This window comes from Schistocerca nitens, chromosome 1 (genome assembly GCF_023898315.1).
Source record: "Schistocerca nitens isolate TAMUIC-IGC-003100 chromosome 1, iqSchNite1.1, whole genome shotgun sequence".
Taxonomy (NCBI): Eukaryota; Metazoa; Arthropoda; class Insecta; order Orthoptera; family Acrididae; genus Schistocerca; species Schistocerca nitens.
The window spans coordinates 1,145,170,552-1,145,196,203 of NC_064614.1; the positions used below are offsets into that span (position 1 = coordinate 1,145,170,552).

General features: G+C 45.1%; 1 protein-coding gene across 1 annotated transcript in view; it reads right to left on the reverse strand.

Moving 5' to 3' along the window:
* Positions 1–3,451: 3,451 nt before the first annotated feature.
* The window catches only part of LOC126232688 (ankyrin repeat domain-containing protein 17-like), a 115,632-nt gene continuing 93,431 nt past the window's right edge, over positions 3,452–25,652 (reverse strand). The window contains exons 3-4 of the mRNA XM_049942813.1: positions 10,898–11,485; positions 3,452–3,476 (exon numbers count right to left, since the gene is read on the reverse strand). Of these exons, the coding sequence (XP_049798770.1) occupies positions 3,452–3,476; positions 10,898–11,485 (613 nt within the window). The remainder of the gene's footprint in view (positions 3,477–10,897; positions 11,486–25,652) is intronic.

Consider the following 25,652-nt stretch of genomic DNA (forward strand, 5'->3'; position numbering starts at 1 on the left):
GTAAGGTTGCTGGAGAATGCAGTTATGTCAGGTAGCCTGGTTTTGTTGAGTTTCGCCATACTATCCACATACTCGTATGGGAAAACCCCCTTCCTAGTTACAAGTTGAAAATTTTCCTCATCAGGAAATGCATCTCGAGTGATATGCTTATCCCCCCAAGGTAGAGTTTCAACGAGTTCCTTGAGTGGCGCCTGCATAAAACGTTGCGTATCAAGGAAGCAGAGCGTAATTCTGGGCGTCATTCGTTTGGAGAATAAAATGTATTTCTCGACGGTCTCAGGAAGGACACTGACATGATCTTTCTCCATGCCAAAATCAACCAAGTGCTCAACTAGAAAGTGAACGTCATACCCTCTTAAATTATGGAAGAAAATGGATATGTGCCTTGGTAACCAGTACTTCAAATTGCATGTATTGTGAGTTGCGCCACAGAACTTTACCGTAAGATGACAGTGGTCTCTAAGAAGAGTTTCCGCTTTTTTATCTAATGGCAGCCCACAAATATGACAGTCAACCGCATTACTGTACTAATCTTCACTCTCCTTCGATTTGGTCATGGGAACGTTGTTGCTGTAAGGTTTATCAACCTCCCACGAAAGTTTCTCGAGCTCAGAGAGCACCCAAACAGCAGCATTATCACCGACATAAGATTTGTAGCGGTCAGGACTTGAATAATAGGATCATACAATCTGGTATGCTGTCACATATGGTACGTGTTTTCCTGTAAAGGTGGTATGTGAGGTAATGGGGGCACCTTCAGAGCGAGTCACATGAGCGAGGAGGCACTGAAAGTCAGCATACACTACAAAAGGGCATTGCTCCTGATGGTGAGCATTTTTAAACTTTATAGATTTGTCTTCCTCAGCTGGCATAATAGCACTTACTAGGTTCTTGGAAGCGCTATGTACTAGAGGCGCTGCTAGTAACTTGTCTGAGGAAAAATAATTGAGCACCTTAATCAAATATGCTGTTTATGTCCACGTTTATTCATGTGGGAGGCGAAAAGGCGGACATATCTTTGATCCAAACATAGTGATAATTATCGCCTTCAGAGAAGAGTAGCATGTTTACAAGCTTCTCAAACTCAATGGCAAATTTTGAGAAATTGAGGGGTCTGACGACTATAAGCATGTCCAGCTCATCTGGCTTGCTTTTCTTCAAAATGGCTCCGAGCACTATGGGACTTAACTGCTGTAGTCATCAGTCCCCCAGAACTTAGAACTACTTAAATCTAACTAACCTAAGGACATCACACACATTCATGCCCGAGGCAGGATTCGAACCTGCGACCGAAGCGGTCGCGCGGTTCCAGACTGCAGCGCCTAGAACCGCTCGGCCACTCTGCCCAGCTTGCTTTTTCCTCCAGGCCAAGAACACGAACCGATATTCCAGTATTTTGCATCTCAAATTTAGGTATGTCCTGGATCTCGGTGGGGAACTTGATACCATCAAAGTTATAGCACCCGCGAATATTATATCTACATGGTATGTTTCTGGACACTCAGGATGATTCCTACGATTGTAATTTCCCTCGCAAGCCAGAACTGACCATGTAAAACAAACCTAATCCTTTCAATTTTCGACATTAATGCATGCTTGCTTATTAGCTATATCCTTTGGGACCTTCCATTCACAGGATCATAGACATTTGTACGTATGTCCAGGTATAGTATTCAGCTGAGTGCTTTTTAGCTGAACCCCTCACTTCCATCTCAGAAAACTGGGCCAGTATAGCACTCAAGGTGGATTTACGTAACCAATTGGCGTTGATGTGCTCCATGTTATCATGCCATTTTCCCCCAAAAGATAATGAAGACTTGTCTCTCCAATGCCAAAGGCAACGTTGGGGCAGTGCGATACTTCAAAGCAGAACACTGCACTGCATTCAATAGCGGGATACCATGGATCACTGACTACTTTGAGCTCTGTTTCCAGAACAGGAAGGCATGCTCTTAGAAACCCGACAGGGTTACAGTACCCTCCTCCTGTATTCTTGATCCTTGTGAACGAGAGTATCTCCTCAAAGGTATCTGGAATCAACGAGTATTCTAACTGGGGTGTGGTGTCACTGACGTGGTGTCATTGACTAAAATGACAGGAAAGGGAATTGCTGCTAGCCACAGGATCATCTCTATTACTACTAATACTAGTACTACAACAGGGTAATGATGTCCATCCTGTCGATGATGGAGTTGGAGAGATGCACAGGGGTATATGCCAGGGCACAAATACCTTCCATCGCAGGAGATGATTCTGACAAGGCTGGTAGCGAGGATGAGGCAGCACTACTGTGTCGGGCCAGTGGGAACTGCCTGCCTGCAGAGACGGTTCTCGCTGCTGCTGCTGCTGCTGCTGCAGCAGTCCTGACAGTAGAATGAGGGATGGTAGCTCCTTGCTCCGACCCAGACACATGGTGCTGTAGTGGCTGTGGCGGCCATGGCCAGGACGGCGTGGCAGGTCCGGCGGTGGCGGCGGCGGCTTCCCGCGCATTGACTAGTGGTGTCCTTGCTAGCGAAGCATGTCGCACTGTACCCTGACTCGATGCTTTAGGCTTCGTGGCCCCACGGTACCCAAGCGACGCCAAATTTTGTGAATTGTTCCCCTGACGCATCCGCTGTAGAATAACGAAAACAACATTAAGTACTACGTTCTAGAAATTGTTTGCTGCTGCTGATGCAAGAAAGGAAGAAACACTGATTATTTGTAAGTAGAGTGATTAATTACCTGTCACGCTCTGGGTCCATGGCCTCTAGAATTGTTGCTGTAACAAAATAATTTTTTTATTTGAATCACATAGCTGCTACTGCACAGATATTTCTTTTTTCCTATACTCGTATTGTATTATTTTGAACTGGGGACCTAGAAACGACGGAGAGGCTTCATCTCTGATGTAGCCACAACACGCTACAGCAGTCCACTCGCCCCACTGCCGCCCCACACAGAACCCAGGGTGGTTGTGCGGTTCAGCCCGCAGTCGACTCCTCCCCCCCCCCCCCCCACCCTCCCGCACACACACACGCACACACACACACACACACACACACACACACACACACACCGGGAATGTCTCACACCAGACGAGTGTAACCGCAGTGTTTGTGTCATAGAGTAATTATGTTGTACATGTACGTGGAGACAGTATTTGCGCAGAAATCGCCGACATAAGGTAACTGAGATGGAATAAGGGGAATCAGTCCGCATTCACAGGGGCAGATGGAAAATCTGCCTTAAAAACCATCCACAGACTGGCCGGAACACCAGACCTCGACGTTAATCCGCCGGACGGATTCTGCCAGGGACTGGCATGCCTCCCCACTCAGAAAACAGTGCCACATGGCTAACCAGGCGGGCTTCCTACTTACGCGATTGTTGGTGCTGCGTATTCACTGCTGGCGGCTGTTCCATAGCATGTGACTGCTACATTGTTTCAGCATCTAGCGTTGCCTCCACCTCAAGCTGCATTTTCACCATGTGAGCTATAACAAATAAAAATATGAAATAAGAAATAAACCAGAGATACAAAAATACAACATGTTACACTACTACTACCATGAAATATTTTTTTTCTTTTTAATACTCACATGGTAACTCTAGTTGTAGGCTTTCCACAGTTGTAGGCATTCTTCGAATTCACTTTCATTCATTTTCACTATTGCTTTCACTCTGACTGTCTAACATTTCGACATCATCGAAGTAATCGTCTGATAAGGAAATAAAAACCGGTATTGGCAAATCTTCAATATGCACGACTGGTGGCTTAGCGGATTATACGTTTGGGTAAATGCGAGAGAGCTTTTTGCCGTTTACATTCACAACACAAAAGTAGCAATCATCAAGGTGATTTCTTGACTCTGTCCATGTCATCCGTATTGCAAACGGTAGCCATTTTTGTCCTCAATGAATCCAGTATCGAAGTGACTCCACGCAAGTCTTACAAACATTGTGTGGGACCCAAAATTTATTTTATTGTCCAAACTGTTTTCCAAAATATGCCCAGTTGCTTTGTTTTACAAAATCATTTATAGTCCGTGGTTGCTTTTCTTGATAATGTTTACCACATACGTAGCACAAATGGTCGGGATTATTAACACAAGATTTCTGTGAAGAACTGATACTTTCTTTACCAAAAGCGCCCAAAGAGGACAGCTGCATGAAGTAAATGACACAATATCACGTTTGTTGAAAAACTGTAACGAATGAGCAACGCAAGAAGCTTACCTGCACAAAATAATAACGACTGAATAGCAAACAACAAATTCTCACCAGTGAAATGGCTGATAGTCACAGCCTCTGCGTGAGAAGAACAGATAGTTAACGTAGTTTGCTAAATGCACATGAGGTGCCATCTGTGGGATTCCTGTCATAGTTATCAAGAAAAAAAAAACGTGCATTTTTTTGTAGCACGGTTTATCAGGAGAAACAGTCTTTTCAAACAAAATAATATGAAGGTTAGGTGCTTCACCATCGTATGTATCTGAATACACTCCGTAAACTTATGCCACAGAATTTTTTCCCCTGTGTTACTGATGTTAACGAAAAAGCGTTATCGCCAACTAAAACTCCATCTTCTAACAGGCCGAGTGATCTCGAGTGAAATGCACGGAGTGTGATACCTAATTTCAGTTCTGGCGACAGTGCTCCCTACATTACAATATCTTTTTCCGTACTGCAGTATTAACTCCATTTAGAAGAAATGTGAACTGTTCTGGTGACATTCTAATACGACTGAAAGAACTTCTTGGGTCTTCCATTAAAAATTCTTCAGAAAGGTCGCTGAGCAGCCGACATGACATCTTTCCTTTATCCAACCAATCGAAACACGTTTCTTACCTTTTTTCTTACTCAGCGATTCCAAGCAAATAAGCATGAACTCCACTGCAACTTGTGAAGCTTTCAAAACTTTTAATTCAGACACGACTCAGACACCACAAGACGGCGAAACTGAAGTGTATACTGGTGTCGCCGTCTGTACAATCATGTGTGAAACCATTTGCGTTCAACTCGTTCTAAGCAACGAGTGGCGCAACCCATTGTCGGGGTGTAAACTAGGCTTCTACACTGAAGAGCCAAAGACACTGGTACACCTGCCGAATATCGTGAACGGCCCTGCGAGCACGCAGAAGTGCCGCAACACGACGTGGCGTGGGCTTCACTAATGTCTGAAGTAGTGATGAAGGGAACTGATGCCATGAATCCTGCAGGGCTGTCCGTAAATCAGTAATAGTACGAGGGGGTGGAGATCTCTTACGAACAGCAAGTTGCAAGGCATCCCAGATATACTCAGTATTGTTCATGTCTGGGAATTTGTGGCCGATTTAAACTCAGAAGAGTGTTCCAGGATATGTGGTGTGTCGCATTGTCCTGCTAGAATTGCCCATGTCTGTCAAAATGCATAATGGACATGAATAGATGCAGGTGATCAGACAGGATTCTTACGTACGTGTCACATATCAGAGTCATATCTAGACGTATCAGGGTCCCATATCACTCCAACTGCACACACCCCACACCATTACAGAGTCTCCACCAGCGTCAGGGTCTACGGATTCTTGAGGTTGTCTCCATATCGTACACGTCCGTCAGCTCGATAGAATTTGAAATGAGACTCGTCCAACCAGGTAACATGTTTCCAGTCATCAACAGTCCAATGTCGGTGCTGACAAGCCCAGGCGAGCTTTGTGTCGTGCAGTCATCAAGGGTACACAAGTGGGCCTTCAGTTCCGAATCCCGATGTCGGTGATGTTTCGTTGAATGGTTCGCCCATGACACTTGTTGATGGTCCAGCACTGAAATCAGCAGAAATTTGGGAAAGGGTTGCACTTCTGTTACGTTAAACGATTCTCTTCAATTATCGTTGGTCCTCTTCTTGCAGGATCTTTTTCCAGCCGCAGCGATGTCAGAGATTTGATATTCAGGAATCTGGTCGTAGGGGGAAATCCACATTTCATCACCACCTCGAAGATGCTGTGTCCCATGCCTCGTGCGCCAAGTATAACACACGTTCAAACTCACTTGAATCCTAATAACTTGCCATTGTAGCAGTAGTAACCGATCTAACAACTGTGCTAGACACTTGTCTTGTATAGGCGTTGCCGACCGCAGCGCAGTATTCTGTCTGTTAACATATCTCTATATTTGAATACGCACGCCTGTACCAGTTTATTTGGCGCTTCACTGTATGCCATTTGGCGCCTCCTACCTCGCAGTGTTGCCACAAAATGTTCGAAAATTTCCCATCCTTTTGAGTTATTCTGTAAATAAGCATTTCCATAACGTCAACACATGGAAACACAACAGTATCGAAAGTTGAAGTAATGAAACACCGATATATTGAAAACTCATTAAGTCGTAGTGTCTACATATCGAAAGGTCGACATATCGAAAGACAGTTATGTCTATACTACAGTCTAACGTAACAGTCGCGTCACTCACTGCTATAAAAGTTGTTACCGTTTGACAGATGCAGTGACACTAGGGCTCAAGCGGTGAGTAAGGTGAACGTCAGACGCGTTGTAACCATAAAGTTTGTTTTGCATCCATTTCCTACGCAATTTACGAAATATTTGAGTTATTTTCTTGCCGCCAAGTATTTGTATAGTATCAGAAGGCACATATGTTTCTAACAATGATTCTAAAATAAGCGCAAGTATGGACAAAAACCATGAATCGAGAGGCAAGCTACAACACATTCGTGAAGAAACACTCGTTACATTGCATAGAATTGCAGCTTACCACGTTGATATCAAAAGAGTATAAACACTCGGATTCACATGTAGGAAGCACAGACATGTACCTCTACAAGAAAAAGCGATCGACAGCTCATTTATCGTTCTGTAGGCCTACTGTGTTTGTCACTGTCACCTGTTAACACAAGTATGACCTACATCTTTATATTATTCTAAGTGGGACAAGCAACTGCCAAATAGGAGAAATACACTCCTGGAAATGGAAAAAAGAACACATTGACACCGGTGTGTCAGACCCACCATACTTGCTCCGGACACTGCGAGAGGGCTGTACAAGCAATGATCACACGCACGGCAAAGCGGACACACCAGGAACCGCGGTGTTGGCCGTCGAATGGCGCTAGCTGCGCAGCATTTGTGCACCGCCGCCGTCAGTGTCAGCCAGTTTGCCGTGGCATACGGAGCTCCATCGCAGTCTTTAACACTGGTAGCATGCCGCGACAGCGTGGACGTGAACCGTATGTGCAGTTGACGGACTTTGAGCAAGGGCGTATAGTGGGCATGCGGGAGGCCGGGTGGACGTACCGCCGAATTGCTCAACACGTGGGGCGTGAGGTCTCCACAGTACATCGATGTTGTCGCCAGTGGTCGGCGGAAGGTGCACGTGCCCGTCGACCTGGGACCGGACCGCAGCGACGCACGGATGCACGCCAAGACCGTAGGATCCTACGCAGTGCCGTAGGGGACCGCACCGCCACTTCCCAGCAAATTAGGGACACTGTTGCTCCTGGGGTATCGGCGAGGACCATTCGCAACCGTCTCCATGAAGCTGGGCTACGGTCCCGAACACCGTTAGGCCGTCTTCCGCTCACGCCCCAACATCGTGCAGCCCGCCTCCAGTGGTGTCGCGACAGGCGTGAATGGAGGGACGAATGGAGACGTGTCGTCTTCAGCGATGAGAGTCGCTTCTGCCTTGGTGCCAATGATGGTCGTATGCGTGTTTGGCGCCGTGCAGGTGAGCGCCACAACCAGGACTGCATACGACCGAGGCACACAGAGCCAACACACGGCATCATGGTGTGGGGAGCGATCTCCTACACTGGCCGTACACCACTGGTGATCGTCGAGGGGACACTGAATAGTGCACGGTACATCCAAACCGTCATCGAACCCATCGTTCTACCATTCCTAGACCGGCAAGGGAACTTGCTGTTCCAACGGAACAATGCACGTCCGCATGTATCCCGTGCCACCCAACGTGCTCTAGAAGGTGTAAGTCAACTACCCTGGCCAGCACGATCTCCGGATCTGTCCCCCATTGAGCATGTTTGGGACTGGATGAAGCGTCGTCTCACGCGGTCTGCACGTCCAGCACGAACGCTGGTCCAACTGAGGCGCCAGGTGGAAATGTCATGGCAAGCCGTTCCACAGGACTACATCCAGCATCTCTACGATCGTCTCCATGGGAGAATAGCAGCCTGCATTGCTGCGAAAGGTGGATATACACTGTACTAGTGCCGACATTGTGCATGCTCTGTTGCCTGTGTCTATGTGCCTGTGGTTCTGTCAGTGTGATCATGTGATGTATCTGACCCCAGGAATGTGTCAATAAAGTTTCCCCCTCCTGGGACAATGAATTCACGGTGTTCTTATTTCAATTTCCAGGAGTGTATATTGAAACATCATAATGAGCTGATTACATTTCATTTCACGCAAAACCAAATATTTGAATAATTTGCAAACAATCTGTCAGTGAACAAGGTGCTAACAAAATAATGTCATCACACTAAGGAAGCATGGAAAATTAAGTGACTAACAACAGAAGTGAATGAATTACATTCCAAACATTACGCTTTTTGTAAGACACGAATAACTGTGCTTAATCTGACCATCGTCAAAGCAGGTCTGTGTTGACGATTCACACAAATCTGGCACTGATACATGGAGAGTTGAACTGGCTGCTTCTGTGTCATAGTACTGTTTTACCGCTTTAGACGGACTGTCGTATCTTTGTGGCAGTTTCCTCTTCATCGTCAGCTGAGGTGGCTTACTTGGGATGTCAAACAGTGTGGGTACTGCATTCCACACGAGTTTATTATTGTCCGCGTTCATGGACTGGTTTTGTTCGAAATGTAGCGAACAAAACCTAATATTATTATAAAGGTAAACTGGGTCTTTTTTCATAAGATTGTAAGGTGGCATCATTTTGATCCACATTACAACTACCACTCCGGAAAGAAGACCCTTTAATAGTATAAACATCGAGACAGGAAACCATAAACGATGCTAACATCGGCTAGGGATCTTAATTCGTAGCAGAATATCTGCACGTTGGGCGAGAGTGAAGCGGACAGAGACAGGAGGCTGGCAGGAGAACGGGAACGACACAAGTGAGGCAGGCAGGCCTGAGAGCTGAAGACAACAGCGCCCGTAAGCTCCTGGAAACCCCAGGCAGGTGGACCGCGGCTTAACGGGAGCCACGTGGCCGAGGACAAGGAGAAGACACAGAGGCTCGCTCACAAAACGCGTGGTGGCGTATGGGTGGTTTTCCCAATGGCCAGAGCAGAAGCTTCTGAAACAGTCTGGAAGCTTCTAGAAGCTTCGATCAGTTGCAAAACTGAGATTGGTCGGCGCTTGGAAACGAACGCCTTCCAGCAACATGATTGGCCACGCACATTAAAGCGGGGAAGAAAAAAGAACAGGTTAAAGAGGGGAAGAAAAAAAGAACAGGAGCTACGGAAAAGTGTAGCGACTGGAAACACTTGTTCCTGGGGCGTCAAGGAGAGAGGTTGGTCCTGGCGAGGTGTGCGACCTCGTTACTGGGACAGAGTACTTGTAGCGAGAGCCTGAGGATCGTTTGGTGTTCCACGGCAGCCGTGGAGGTGCCTACGGAAGCTTTTGGTGAGGTAGAATTTATGTTATCTCGCTGAGGCGAGAACCTTTGCAGCGATAAGCGTTAAATCACTGTAGTGGTCGTGCATTCGTGACGGCGGTTAGGGAAGTAAAGTAAATTGCTGATCATGTGTCTTGTTCGTTCTATGCTGAGGTTTCACGTTGCTAGTCGCGAGTGTAGTTCTAAATATAATTGCAGTTGCCATAGCTGATGTCAGTATTCCGCGCTTGAATTAACGACCGCGAATATATCACAGGACAGAGCAAGACAGAGTGATTACCAAATGTGAACAGGCAGAACTAAAATGTTGCTCGTACTGCGTACTCTTGTATAGAGTAAATTGCAGATGAGTAAAGAATTTAACACTACTGAGTGTATCATTTCATAGCTAGTACTTTCCTTTGTCATTTTATTATCTCCTTATTTGTGAATTTCATGTTTGCAACCACCTGGTGGAGGCAGTGTTTGTAGGTCAGCACAGCTGAACATTCTAGCATACTGAGGATATGGTTAGAAACCAACCATATTTGCATACGACTAGTTGTCACATATAGAGCAATGGATAAGCTTACCATTCTGGAGAATGTATAAGTGTCAGGGCGAGAAATTAGCGTTATCAAATCCGTTGTGCAAATTTTTTCGGCTCGCAGGCTTACCCATCAGCAGAAAAGAGCAAAACAGAAGCGGTAGCTTACAAGGTCTTCTCGTCTGCTATTAACTAGCCATTTTCTGCTCCTAAAACGAAACATTGATCATTAATACACAAGTTTGCAAGTGAATCCTGACGATACAGGCCGGCCAGAGTGGCCGTGCGGTTCTAGGCGCTACAATCTGGAGTCGAGCGACCGCTCCGGTCGCAGGGTCGAATCCTGCCTCGGGCATGGATGTGTGTGATGTCCTTAGGTTAGTTAGATTTTATTAGTTCTAAGTTCTAGGCGACTGATGACCTCAGAAGTTAAGTCGCATAGTGCTCAGAGCTTCTGAACCATTTTGAACCTGACGATACAGTTTAGTAACGTGATGGTATACACCTCTCAGGATCGTTAGGAAACCTAAAAAAGACAGCTCAGGTATCTTCTTCCTGTTGTTGCTGCAATTTATTGCACTACAAACGCTCCCGCTTGTGAAAACCATTGTAGAAATCGAAAAAAAAAAAAAAAACCACCACTATTAGCTTTCACGATCGCGCCGGACTCACAGTTTAAGTAACTGGCCGCTTGGGGCGCTGCTGGCGCGGTAGGCAACAAAATCGAGGCGAAGTGCCGCGACTGTTAATGTTAGACTGTGTGTATACTTTGAGCTGGTTGCAGCAGCTGACCTGCCGGCGTCCTGGGCGGCGCCCGCCTCGCAGAGCAGCCGGACGGCGGGCCCGTGTCCGGCGCGCGCCGCGTACTGCAGCGCCGTGTGGCCCGTGTAGTCCCGCGCGTCGTGGCGCGCGCCCGCGGCCAGCAGCAGGCGCAACGCGTCGGCGCAGCCGCCGGCCGCGGCGTGCAGCAGCGCCGTGCGGCCCCAGCGGTCGCCCGCCTCCACGCGGGCAGCGCCGCTCCGCAGCAGCAGCCGCAGCGCCGCCGTCCGCCCGCGGCCCGCCGCCACGTGCAGCGGCGTCAGCCCCGACTCGCTGCGCGCCCCGGCCACCTCCGGCTGCTCCGAGAGCGCGTACCTCAGCAGCGACAAGTGCTCGTTTTCGCAGAAGACGTTCACCAGCTTCACGGCCTCGCTCGTGCTCTTCAGCGCTCCCGGCAGCACCTTCAGCTCCCGCAATGATTTTCCGGCTCGCAGCATCCTTTCGACGAAATCCCAGGCACCTGTCACCTCCGCAAACTGCAGAGGCGTCCACATACTGATTTCTTCCTTCGTGTATTTCGTCTTCACAGGCGTCATTTTCAACAGGTCTTCTCGTCTCATTCTGAAAACATGTGCATTTTCTTCAGTTATCAGTGACCATCTTTCACTCTTTCATAAGGCATGCAAGAGCACAGTGTACCAAATCTTATGAAACTCGAATTTATATCTACAGACAGTAGAGTATAAGACCAATGGTTGGAAATTAATGTTTTAATGTGGTACAAAGTCTTGGGATACGGGCACGTGAGTAAAAGCCAGGTCCATGGTTTAATTTGCTGTTGATCCTTGGATTTTTTTCTGTCACTTACTTCATTCACCTCTGGTAATTATTTGCATAGGGGAGCTTGGAGTGGAACTTGATACTTAACGTTCAACAACTATTATAAAATACAGGAGCAGATGAAAAAACTTCTTAAAGGTATAAGAGAATGGTCATCAGTACAAGACGCAGACTGTCCAATATTAAAATAGGGCAATCTACCATTAGCCAAGTAAGTCGATTTAAATACACTACTGGCCATTAAAATTGCTAAACCACGAAGATGACGTGCTAAAGACTCGAAATTTAACCGACAGGAAGAAGATGCCGTGATATGCAAATGATTAGCTTTTCAGAGCATTCACACAAGGTTGGCGCCGGTGGCGACACCTACAACGTGCTGACATGAGGAAAGTTTCCAACCGATTTCTCATACACAAACAGCAGTTGACCGCCATTGCCTGGTGAAATGTTGTTGTGATGCCTCGTGTAAGGAGGAGAAATACGAACCATCACAACTTTGATAAATTTCGGATTGTAGCCTATCACAATTGCGGTTTATCGTATCGCGAATTTGCTGCTCGCGTTGGTCGAGTCCAATGGCTGTTAGCAGAATATGGAATCGGTGGGTTCAGGAGGGTAATCGGAACGCCGTGCTGGATCCCAACGGCCTCGTATCACTAGCAGTCGAGATGACAGGCATCTTATCCGCATGGCTGTAACGGATCGTGCAGCCACGTCTCGATCCCTGAGTCAACAGATGGGAAAGTTTGCAAGACAACCACCATCTGCACGAACAGTTCGACGACGTTTGCAGCAGCATGGACTACAGCTCGGAGACCATGGCTGCGGTTACCCTTGACGCTGCATCACAGACAGGAACGCCTGTGATGGTGTACTCAACGACGAACCTGGGTGCACGAATGGCAAAACGTCATTTTTTCGGATGAATCCAGTTTCTGTGTACAGCATCATGATGGTCACATCCGTGTTTGGCGACATCGCGGTGAACGCACATTGGAAACGTGTACTCGTCATCGCCAAACTGGCGTATTACCTTCTCGTGATGGTATGGGGTGCCACTGGTTACACGTCTCGGTCACCTCTTGTTCGCATTGACAGCACTTTGAACAGTGGACGTTACATTTCAGATGTGTTACGACCTGTGGCTCTACCCTTCATTTGATCCCTGCAAAACCGCACATTTCAGCAGGATAATGCACGACTGCATGTTGCTGGCCCTGTAAGGGCCTTTCTGGATACAGAAAATGTTCGACTGATGCCATGGCCAGCACACTCTCCAGATCTCTCACCAAATGAAAACGTCTGGTCATTGGTGGCCGAGCAACTGGCTTGTCACAATACGCCACTAACTACTCTTGATGAACTGTGGTATCGTGTTGAAGCTGCTGTACCTGTACACGCCATCCAAGCTCTGTTTGACTCAATGCCCAGGCGTATCAAGGCCGTTATTACGGCCAGAGGTGGTTGTTCTGGATACGATTTCTCAGGATCTATGCACCCAAATTGCGTGAAAATGTAATCACACGTCAGTTCTAGTACAATATATTTGTCCAATCAATACCCGTTTATCATCATCATTTCTTCTTGGTGTAGCAATTTAAATGGCCAGTAGTGTATCTTGGAAGCACAATACCTGAAGACTTGAGATGTCACCAGGAGGTGAAAACTCTAATTGCCATAGCGAAGGAGGCATTCAACAGAAAGAGGCAAATTAGATCAAGGTCTAAGGAAAAGGCTTGGCAAATGTTTTGTCTGGAGTGTGGCACTCACTATATGGGGCAGAAACATGATCGCTGAGACGAGAGGATGAAAAAAGGTTAGAAGCATTTGAGATGTGGAGGAGAATGGAGAGAATAAGCTGGATGGAAAGAGTGAGTAATGATAGAGTATTGGAAAGGGTTGGTAAGAGAAGATGTCTGCTGAAGGTTGCAAGAGAAAGGAAAAAGAACTGGTTGGGACATTCATTGAGAACAGAGTGTTTGCCAGCAGATGCTTTGGAAGGATTGGTTTGTGGGAGAAGACAGAGAGGAAGAAGGAGATACAAGATGATAGACAACATAAAGGCAAGAGGAAATTATTCAGACCTGAAGAGGATGGCAGAAGACCAGAAAGCCAGGTGAACTACCATGTGAAAACCTACCTTTTGGCTGAACATTGATGATAATGAAAGGTATGAAACATTGCCTTGCAGTTTAACCTAAAGTATTGCTCGTGCAGGATATAGTGGGCTATCCACAATGACCAGTTTTCGTCCATAGAGCTGGGTGAGTTCATTCGTTTGTTCAGAAGGGGAGGCCCATAAATGTTTTGCATCTTTCGGCCGGTCAGCGATGACAGAATCGAGGCATGCACACTGCCATCTTTCTCAATCTCTTTTACAGAAACTATTTGTCTAAAAAATTATCATTTTTGGTTTACTTATAGGTCAGGTTCATGATGATATGCCCATCATTTCGTTAATGGTCATAGTTGTTGTGATATTAACGTGAAAGTAAGACAATGTGTGAAATTCGGAAACACTACGGTCGAAGGTTCGAATCCTGCCTCGGGCATGGATGTGTGTGATGTCCTTAGGTTAGTTAGGTTTAAGTAGTTCTAAGTCCTAGGGGACTGATGACCGTAGAAGTTAAGACCCATAGTGCTCAGAGTCATTTTTTGGAAATTCGGAAAAATGTGCAATGAAAAATACAGGTTGCTATTATTTTGCATTTGCTGCATATTACATAATATGTTATAGCATATTGAATTTTTCTTAGACTTGCGTAGAGGTATCTGTGTGCCGAGAAAATTGATCTGATGTAGCACACTCGTTTGCGATCGCGCTGTGCCAGTGATGAAGCCAGAATAAAATATCCACAACATTCCTCATATTTCATACATGGTTTCAGGTATCAAAATGAGGTTTTTGTAAATGATAGCACGCGAAGAGGAGAGTATTTTACCTTATCGTTATTAAGTAAGACTTCATTATACCTCGTATTATTCCAATAACTTCAGATTTTTTCGGTGAAAGAATGTAATTTTTAAGGGCCATCGATAGCTGGTGAAAAGAGAAAAGCTATGGGTTTTGGAACAACACGTGTGAAGACAGTACACTTTTTTTGTACCGAGGATGTGCTTTTTCATAAGCTACTGACTTTACTTTTCCTCATTTCCTCAATAAATCACAATTCAGAATTCTCTCACAATTGGGTCTGCTGATCATGTTAATGAGGTGTGACAGTGCAAATTTTGACATGGCAACCAGAGAAATGTGTAGGAGTTTCTTAAAATTCGCCGCTCTTGACGCATTTTTGAAATTTACAAATGGTTAACAAGCCAGGCGAAAATAAATTGCTGCATTTTTGGCAGAAAGCACAGGCACACTACATCTTTTTGAATTGTCACAATGTGAATCTGGGCATGGAGGGGCCCTATTTAAAATTTACAAAAAATATGAGCATAGGCTTCAGTTTAGAACAGTACTTCTCCTCCAGTACTCGGCATTTCCCCTACAGCGCTCTGAGCGATCTCCCCACCAATGCAACTCTCCCCACACTTCTCTTGCCGACTGCACATCTAGCGGCCATGGCATTTTGTGTGCACTATACCTTACGTGAAAATCACTTAAAACTGCATATCATATTACTTATTTTTTACATTTTTTCAAAGAAACGCCTGCATATTTGCGCTTTTGCCGCATCCATGGAGCACAATAGGATAAGGCAATTTTTTGCAAAATCGTTGGATGAACGTCGTAATTATTAGTAATATCATCTTAAAACTAAGACATAAAGTTGTTTAGTGAATGGCTTAGACTAACAAATATGGAATCACCAAAAAAAATCCTTGAAATAAGAAAACATTTGAAGTAATTTCGAAAAAAAATTGGTTCAAATTGCTCTAAACACTATGGGACCTAACATCTGAGGTCATCACCGCTACACTTAGAACTACTTAAAACTAACTAACCTAAGAACATCACACACATCCATGCCCAAGGCAGGATTCGAACCTGCGACCGGAACAGCAGTGCGGTTCCAGACTGAAGCACCTAGAACCGCTTGGCTACAGCGGCCGGCATTTTGAAGAGTGTACTGTCTTTTTTTATGCTTAATACCAAGTTACTGCTATAGATACTTTATTGAAACCCATTGATTGTGCACCAGTTGTATTTTCTAGAATGCAAACTGACAATATGGGATCCGATAACCAGTCCTGCCCAGCTAGACAAGTTTCTTCATCAAATCTGTGTGGTAAGCCATTTCTTTCGCTAGCTGACAGTCTAATGATTGACGATCAGATGTTTCATTATTGCACTAAAACATCCACTCTCCAGTGACTTCAGGTATGCTATCGGTTCGTTTTTATTATGCAGTAAAAACATGTTTAAATTTTCCATCTCTTTTATCAACTCTTTATATTGGATTATTTTTGGCTTTGTGAATGTATTTTCCAACATTCATTTGGATAAGTTAATCTTCTTAGATGCTTCAGGAGGACACTAGCCCATTTTGACCCAAGAGCATGTTCTTCGTTAACAATATTTATGGAGTAGAACAATTGATGCATTTAAACGTATTATACAACTAACGTATACGAAATGGCATGCACTAGATTAACTGTCATTTAAGGATGTATGATTAAGAATTAAAAGTTTATCTTCTGTCTAAACTTTATAAAACACAACTGGAAATGTGTAGGACAACCGTTCACTCATAAATCGCACTCCAAACCAAAATGGCTGCCACACCTTCCCTTCTATCCACAGACATAGTTATGTGTCAGTACAATAGGTCGCAGCACTCTCCTGTCTAGAAAACAGCACAATCCCATTGTATCCTGTTATCCCGTTCTGTCACTAGTGCCCCTACATGAAAAATGCCAAGTCGCACTGTGGTTCGGAGTTCACATTAAAATGTAGGTCTCTCTGTAACTGGTTGGGTAGATCAATTGTGTGGTCGGGGGAAGACAAGTGCTTAGTTCCTCCAACGGCGCCATGCCTAATAAATCGCTGTGGCGTTAAAATCAACTTTAAGGATCAGGACAGTTTTATTACTGTCCTTCGTATGAGGTCGTGTTCCTGCATCTAAGTTAGTGACGCTAACTTGAAAAACAATATATATGGGCTGGTCGGTGCACGAAACTGCAGTAACAAGAAGGCAGAAATTGATGTAAAAACTAAAGAGATACCGGTTGTTAGGGTCCATATATTTATTTCTCAATGCAGTGATCCTGGCGACGAACACATTTCGCCCAACGACAGACCATTTTGTTGATACCGCCACTGTAGAATGTTTGACTTTGTTGACAGAGCCACAATCTCACCTCTGCTTACACGGCTTCGTCGTTATCAAAGTGAAGCCCTCGAATGTGAGCTTTAAGTCTTGGAAACAGATAAAATCGGATGGGGCCAAGTCGAGACTGATGGAGGATGATCGATGATAGTGAATCCAAGGCGTCGGATTGTTGCAGATGTCGCACGGCTCGTGTGTGCTGTGGCACTGTTGTGCTGAAGGAGAGACGAGCTCTTCGAGTTCTAAACACGATTACAGCAGGCTCTTTCTCACGCATTGACATAGTTACGTTACACACACAGCCATGTTACACACTACATTTCGGAGCTCCCAAGCGATAGAAAAATGGTTCAAATGGCTCTGAACACTATGGGACTTAACATCTATGGTCATCAGTCCCCTAGAACTTAGAACTACTTAAACCTAACTAACCTAAGGACAGCACACAACACCCAGCCATCACGAAGCAGAGAAAATCCCTGACCCCGCCGGGAATCAAACCCGGGAACCCGGGCGTGGGAAGCGAGAACGCTACCGCACGACCACGAGATGCGGGCCCAAGCGATAGAAGGACCCAGATATGTAGCCATGAAGAATAACGAGGTGAAATGTTAATAACATTTGTTTTATTTTAAAAATTGTAAGACTTTACAAATAAAAAATTCGGATACACTACTTTCAGCACGCCCTCGGTTTGTCATCGACGGAACTGAAATGTGGACGCTAAGCAGTTCCGGCAAGAAGAGAATAAGAGCTTTGGAAATGTGGTGCTACCTAAAAATCCTGAAATTTCGTTGGCTAGATCGAATAACAAATGAGAAAAACAGAAAAGTATGGTACAAACTGAGTACAGGAAGGAATCGGTTTACAAGACACTTCCTAAGGCATCAAGGAATTGTCAATGGAGGGAACTGTGAGAGAAAAATTGTAGAGGGAGACCATGACTTGAATAAATTAACCAGGTTCAAATGGTTGTAGGCTGCAGTAGTTACGCACAGATGAAGAGGTATGTGGACGACAGACTAGCATGCAGAGTTGAAGCAAACCATTCTTCAGACTGAAGACCCACCAGCAGCAGCATTACATCGACTATTCCTTCTCTCATAGCGTTGAATTAAGAATACTATACCATCTATATCTACGTTTATACCCTGGAAAACATTATGCAGTGTGTGGCAGAGGGTACCTGCTTTTTTTTGTAGTTTACCACGTTTTGGAGATCATTCCTGTTGTACTCGCCTATGTAACACGGGAAGAACGATTGCTTGGATGCTTGTGTGGGCGCCGTAATTAGTCTAATCCTGTCTCTGTGGTCCCTACGGAAAACACATACAAGGCTTATTATTTTCTTCTAACGAATGAATTCAAAAATATTCTTGCCATAGTTCAAGTCGAGTAACTTTAAAATACACACTCGTCCTTCGAGTCATACATATGCCTTTGCCGCACTATAAAACGGATTTGGTGTAGTAAGTTGACATGGGGTAGGTGTTTTTTTTATAATGTAAGCAACGTGTATTTTCAGCAGATATTAAATGGCAAATAAACGTCGTGTAGACCTGTTACCTTTGCCACTTGGCAACGTTGACTTCATTCCCGTTGAAAAAACAAGGAAAACTTTGATTACTATAAAAAAGAAAGCCAAGATATACTGAATGCAGTGGCAACCGTCTTGCAGCAAGCGACAGTCCAGGGGTATGTCATAGCACAACAGGCCGTTATCCACCAACGGCTAAGGGCCACTCAGCAATTTTATGCAATTCATAATCTAAGAGTTTTCAATTTCTCTGAAGGGTAATAACGAATTAGAGAAGGTCCGCCTTTTTGCAAGTACACAATTGTTGTTTGCTTCAATACACAAACACTTGCGGCATCCTTATTTGGTACTGTTTTCTTTCATTTTTCCTGAAATACATATGTATAGATTTTATTTAGGTTAGGAAATAAGTTACATCTGACTTTACTGTTGTTCAAATTACATACGTACTGTAGTTTAAGTTTCGTATACATTGTGTGTACCGCCAAAAAACATCAACCTGAAGTCTAAATTAATACACCATGTCATCTACAAACAAGGGATGGGTCGTGCTATAAATAGAATTTTCGTTTAAAATACAACCTTTAAAAATGTATATTCCGGTAAAATAGTGTCACATGCCGCTTTTCTGTAGACTTACCACTGCTATATTTGCCTTTTATGAGCTGTGGGTGTTTATTCATCTGGCAGATGCGTTTTTCCTTGTTGTTTGTGCATTTAGAACAATAAGTGAACATCGGTAAAAATTTGTGAGGCTTTGGAATAAAGAACTATTTGGTGTGGTTTGTTCAAAAAATGGTTCAAATGGCTCTGAGCACTATGGGACTCAACTGCTGTGGTCATCAGTCCCCTAGAACTTAGAACTACTTAAACCTAACCAACCTAAGGACATCACACACATCCATGCCCGAGGCAGGATTCGAACCTGCGACCGTAGCAGTCGCACGGTTCCGGACTGCGCGCCTAGAACCGCGAGACCACCGCGGCCGGCTGTGGTTTGTTATTTATAGATTATGTTCCGTAATCTTAGCAGCGTTCACTCACGTTTTCTCCTGTTCATTGGTGAATTCTGGATTATTATTTGTCACTATTGGCAGCTTGAAGTAGTGGAATTATGTGTACAGGCCATAGAATTATTGTACATATCAAAAACTATATTTTTAATTTGTAAATACAAACAATAACGTGGTCATTAAAATAAAATACCTGCTATAGGTCGGCCACATTTGTTTTATTTATGCATTTTTCATCGTTCTACTGACTTACCATTAGCACTCTGCCTACATCTCACTTCACAACTCAACACCTCTATCCACTACACTACTGTGAACACACAAAATCCTTGCCTATCATTTTTACTTCCACCTCCTGAAGACTGTTAACCCCTAATCTGTCATTACCTTACATTTAATTATAACAGGTCATACGAATACCGACGCGTTTTCGAGACATCCTCAATATTTGAAACAGCATATACACTCCTGGAAATGGAAAAAAGAACACATTGACACCGGTGTGTCAGACCCACCATACTTGCTCCGGACACTGCGAGAGGGCTGTACAAGCAATGATCACACGCACGGCACAGCGGACACACCAGGAACCGCGGTGTTGGCCGTCGAATGGCGCTAGCTGCGCAGCATTTGTGCACCGCCGCCGTCAGTGTCAGCCAGTTTGCCGTGGCATACGGAGCTCCATCGCAGTCTTTAACACTGGTAGCATGCCGCGACAGCGTGGACGTGAACCGTATGTGCAGTTGACGGACTTTGAGCAAGGGCGTATAGTGGGCATGCGGGAGGCCGGGTGGACGTACCGCCGAATTGCTCAACACGTGGGGCGTGAGGTCTCCACAGTACATCGATGTTGTCGCCAGTGGTCGGCGGAAGGTGCACGTGCCCGTCGACCTGGGACCAGACCGCAGCGATGCACGGATGCACGCCAAGACCGTAGGATCCTACGCAGTGCCGTAGGGGACCGCACCGCCACTTCCCAGCAAATTAGGGACACTGTTGCTCCTGGGGTATCGGCGAGGACCATTCGCAACATCTCTACGATCGTCTCCATGGGAGAATAGCAGCCTGCATTGCTGCGAAAGGTGGATATACACTGTACTAGTGCCGACATTGTGCATGCTCTGTTGCCTGTGTCTATGTGCCTGTGGTTCTGTCAGTGTGATCATGTGATGTATCTGACCCCAGGAATGTGTCAATAAAGTTTCCCCTTCCTGGGACAATGAATTCACGGTGTTCTTATTTCAATTTCCAGGAGTGTATTTTACTACATTGTTATAATACAGGGTGTACATAAAGTCCAGGAACACTTAATTATTTATTGCACAAGAAGCAAACCCTGAAAGTTCTTTTTCATGTATACCGCCACAGCGTAGTTTGGTAAATTGCCGATAGGGAGCACTAGTAACAAACATGGCGAGTTCAGGTGCGGAGCGAGATTTGTGTGTGTTGGAGTTACACAAAAACAAGTGTGCTACAGCTGTTCAACGGATGTTTAGAACCAAGTACGGTAAGAAGCCACCAACAAGGAAGACCATTTACCACTGGCACAACAAATTCGTTACGACGTGTTGCTTGCGTCCGACAAAGAGAAGCGGACATCCCAGTGTGAGTGAAGTGAATGTGGAGCGCGTACAAGAGACATTCAAAAGGAGTCCAAAGAAATCTGTGCGTCGTGCATCCCGTGATCTCGAAATGGCTTCAATGAAAGTATGGAAAGTCCTGCGACAGAAGCTGTCTATGAAACCATTCAAATTGGAGCTAGTGCAGAAGCTCAATGACGGTGACAAAGACAGGCATTTTGAATTTTGTTCGCAGTTGCAACACTTGAATGAGGATGGCGATAGCATTGTTGGTCGCTTAATTTTTAGCGACGAAGCCACTTTTCACACTAATGGGAAAGTGAACAGGCATAATTGACGCCGGCCGCGGTGGTCTCGCGGTGCTAGGCGCGCAGTCCGGAACCGTGGGACTGCTACGGTCGCAGGTTCGAATCCTGCCTCGGGCATGGATGTGTGTGATGTCCTTAGGTTAGTTAGGTTTAAGTAGTTCTAAGTTCTAGGGGACTGATAACCACAGCAGTTGAGTCCCATAGTGCTCAGAGCCATTTGAACCATAATTGTCGAATCTGGGGTACAAAGCATACACACGAATGTTTTGAATTTGAGCGTGATTCCCCAAAGGTAAATGTTTTTTGTGTCTTGTCATGTCGAAAACTGTACGGGCCATTCTTCCGCCGAGAGCACTGTCACTGGATATTCATACTTGGCAATGTTGCAGCAATTGCTGATGCCTCAAATGGTTCAAAAATGGTTCAAATGGCCCTGAGCACTATGGGACTCAACTGCTGAGGTCATAAGTCCCCTAGAACTTAGAATTACTTAAACCTAACTAACCTAAGAACAACACACACATCCATGCCCGAGGCAGGATTCGAACCTGCGACCGTAGCGGTCGCGCGGTTCCAGACTGTAGCGCCAGAACCGCTCGGCCACCAGCGGCCGGCTGCCTCAAATGGAGTCGGACTCTCCGTTCACCTTTCACCAGGATGGGGCTCCACCCCATTTTCATTGTGAAGTTCGTTGGTACCTAAGAGAATGCGGGAAGAGACTGGCACAATCGACGATGACATGCTGGGACGGTTAAGGCAAGAATGCGATTGCCGGCCGGCCGGTGTGGTCGAGCGGTTCTAGGCGCTACAGTCTGGAACCGCGCGACCGCTACGGTCGCAGGTTCGAATCCTGCCTCGGGCATGGATGTGTGTGATGTTCTTAGGTTTAAGTAGTTCTAAGTTGTAGGGGACTGATGACTTCAGAAGTTAAGTCCCATAGCACTCAGAGCCATTTGAACCAATTTTCTTCGATTGCCGTATGGACGTCTCCCAGGTCACTCATAATTCGTAAAAAAAAACTTTCAAGGTTTCTCTTCAAAATGCAATATGTATGACATCTGTAAAATGTTTAGTTCTTGTGCAATAAATAATTGAAAGTGTTCCCAGACTTTATGTACACCCTGTATAAAACCATCAAAAAATGGTTCAAATGGCTCTGAGCACTATGGGACTTAACTTCTGAGGTCAGCAGTCGCCTAGAACTTAGAACTAATTACACCTAATTAACCTAAAGACATCACACACATCCACGCCCGAGGCAGGATTCGAACCTGCGACCATAGCAGCAGCACGGTTCCGGACTGTAGCGCCTAGAACGGCTAAAATCATCAAATAGAAGTTTCAACTACAACGACAAAATCCGATGAGGCGTTTATTCAGGAGTCACTACGGCGAGGAACGTGTATAGACGTTCCAAACGGTCGAAACTAGGCAAATATACGTCATAGTGACGTCATGGAGAGGTATCACTGCCGTGAGCCTATCTGCCGCAAAGAGAAAACTGTATTTCCTGATTTGCAGAGAGAATATTCAGAAAACTAAGTACGTGTTCTTTGAACTAAAATATCAGAGATGGCATTAGCAGTACGGCTAGCCAGGTAAAATACTTTCCCATATTCCCCGGTACTGAAATTTTTCCCCAAAAAAATTCCCCAAAGTTTCCGTTTTCCCATATGTTCCCTCCAAAAAACTTTCCCCCAAACAGCGAAAAAAACCACAATCTGGAGTCGCTCTGTTGCTGTGAGCCGGACACACGTTTCACTGCATAGTTTAGGTTTTTGATACGCTTCTGAAAGTCTTGTTTCCTGTTTTGTCTGCGGTTGCCGCCTGCAAAATTTGAATTTGTTCCGTTTGTTTAATTGTGATGTGTGTGTGTGTGTGTGTATTTGAGAGAGAGAAAGTGAGAGTTATTTGATAGTTCGTCTAGAATGTAGAATAATGTTTCGTCGCAGAGTACGATTTCGTCATTGATGAGTTTTTTGCCCTGCGTGATAGCTTTAACATGTGGAAATTTTTTCTATTGTTAACAACGGTACAAATAATTACCGTGTTTTAGGATCTGGTGGTCTGTTTCTGTGCCACTGGGGGTGATGGTTGTTTTTAATGAGGTAGTCTGCAAATGTGAAGCGTGTGCTGGCACTTTTCAGTGATATTAAAGATTCTGAATATAAAAAAAAAAAAAATGGCTCTGAGCACTATGGGACTCAACTTCTGAGGTCATTAGTCCCCTAGAACTTAGAACTAGTTAAACCTAACTAACCTAAGGACATCACGCACATCCATGCCCGAGGCAGGATTCGAACCTGCGACCGTAGCGGTCTCGAGGCTCCAGACTGCAGCGCCTAGAACCGCATGGCCACTTCAGCCGGCATTCTGAATATCGAATCCTGAAATTTCTACATGTTTGTCTGATAAATACTGAATCACAGTCTATGCAGGTTAGCTGGGATATACCTGCTTTGTTGAATTTATCTATGGTGGAATTGGATATTTTTACTCTTTCCTGCAGTGTACTGTTTGTTCTATTCCCACATGTATTCCTTGTTTTCTCATAATGTTACTTATTTTGTGTGATATTTTATTGTCAAATATCAGTGTGTGCCATGTTTTCCTGTTTGTGGTTTTTCATATTGTTTGCTTTGTGTGTTCTGTGCTGTATGGTCGTCACCGGGTGTTGTGCTGTAATACTGTTGTGCGGTGGCGGCTCGCGGGTATACATTTGCCGCGCGGAGTGGCCGCGCGGCCAATCCCGCCGGAGGTTCGAGTCCTCCTTGGGGCATGGGTGTAAATGTTGTTCTTAGCATAAGTTAGTTTAAGTAGTGTTTCAGTCTAGGGACCGATGACCACAGCAGTTTGGTCCCTTAGGAATTTACACACATCAGAACATTTTTTTAGATTCAGAAAATTTTGAGAGTGTGAAATTAATAGCATCTGCTATACAACAGTTATGCTTATCAACAAGTTTATACAACTACAGCCACTGCCAATAATAATAATAATGGTTCAAATGGCTCTGAGCACTATGGGACTCAACATCTTAGGTCATAAGTCCCCTAGAACTTAGAACTACTTAAACCTAACTAACCTAAAGACATCACATACACCGATGCCCGAGGCAGGATTCGAACCTGCGACCGTAGCAGTCCCGCGGTTCCGGACTGCAGCGCCAGAACCGCTAGACCACCGCGGCCGGCAATAATAATAATAATAATAATAACAGTAGTGGTAATAATAATAATAATAATAATAATTTATCTGACGAAAGAAAGAAATGCTTTTGTGGAATTTTGTTGTTTTTTACATAACAGTTTAGGGCAATAACGAAATAAGTGCAAACTTTCGCAACTCTCCATTTCGCACTTCTGTGTAAGTGGGAGTTTCTGTGCTTTTCCATTTTTTCGCACAAATGTACAAGATCCCGAACATGCGTACTAGTTTACGAATTTACTTGTGGGCCGAAAATCAATTATTCTTACGCTGCACCCACACAATAACTTGTGATAACTGTACATTTCCTTGTTAAATGTTCGCTCGTAATCAAGTTTATTTGATTTCGTCACTCTCTCAACCAAAGGATCTGTTCTCGGCAGTCCTAGTTCCTTTGCGGCTAACTTTTCCTGCTAATTTACTTTTCTCTTCCCGGATTGAGATTTTCCCTCTGCAGCGTAGTGTGCGCTGATATGAAACTTCCTGGCAGATTAAAGCTGTGTGCCGGACCGTGATTCGATCTCAGGACCTTTGCCTTTCGCGGGCATGTGTTCTACCGACTGAGGACTCACGACCCGTCCTCACAGCTTTACTTTTCTGGTAGCTTTTAAAACTGATTCAATGTAGTTCATGTTTAAGCTGTACACGAAAGCCGGTCCCCGCATAGTAAACTGCAAACACAAAGTGCCGTTTGTGGAAATGATTAAACTCAAGTAGTAATGTCTACCAACATGGTCACTTTCCTAGAATACAAATGAGACGCTGAGATTCATATGGGCCAAAGCGCGCCGCCGTTGATCCCACATGTTCAAATGGCTCTGAGCACTATGGGGCTTAACATCTATGGCCATCAGTCCCCTAGAACTTAACTACTTAAACCTAACTACCCTAAGGACGTCACACAACACCCAGTCGTCACGAGGCAGAGAAAATCCCTGACCCCGCCGGGAATCGAACCCGGGAACCCGGGCGTGGGAAGCGAGAACGCTACCGCACGACCACGAGCGATCCCACATGTAAGTGA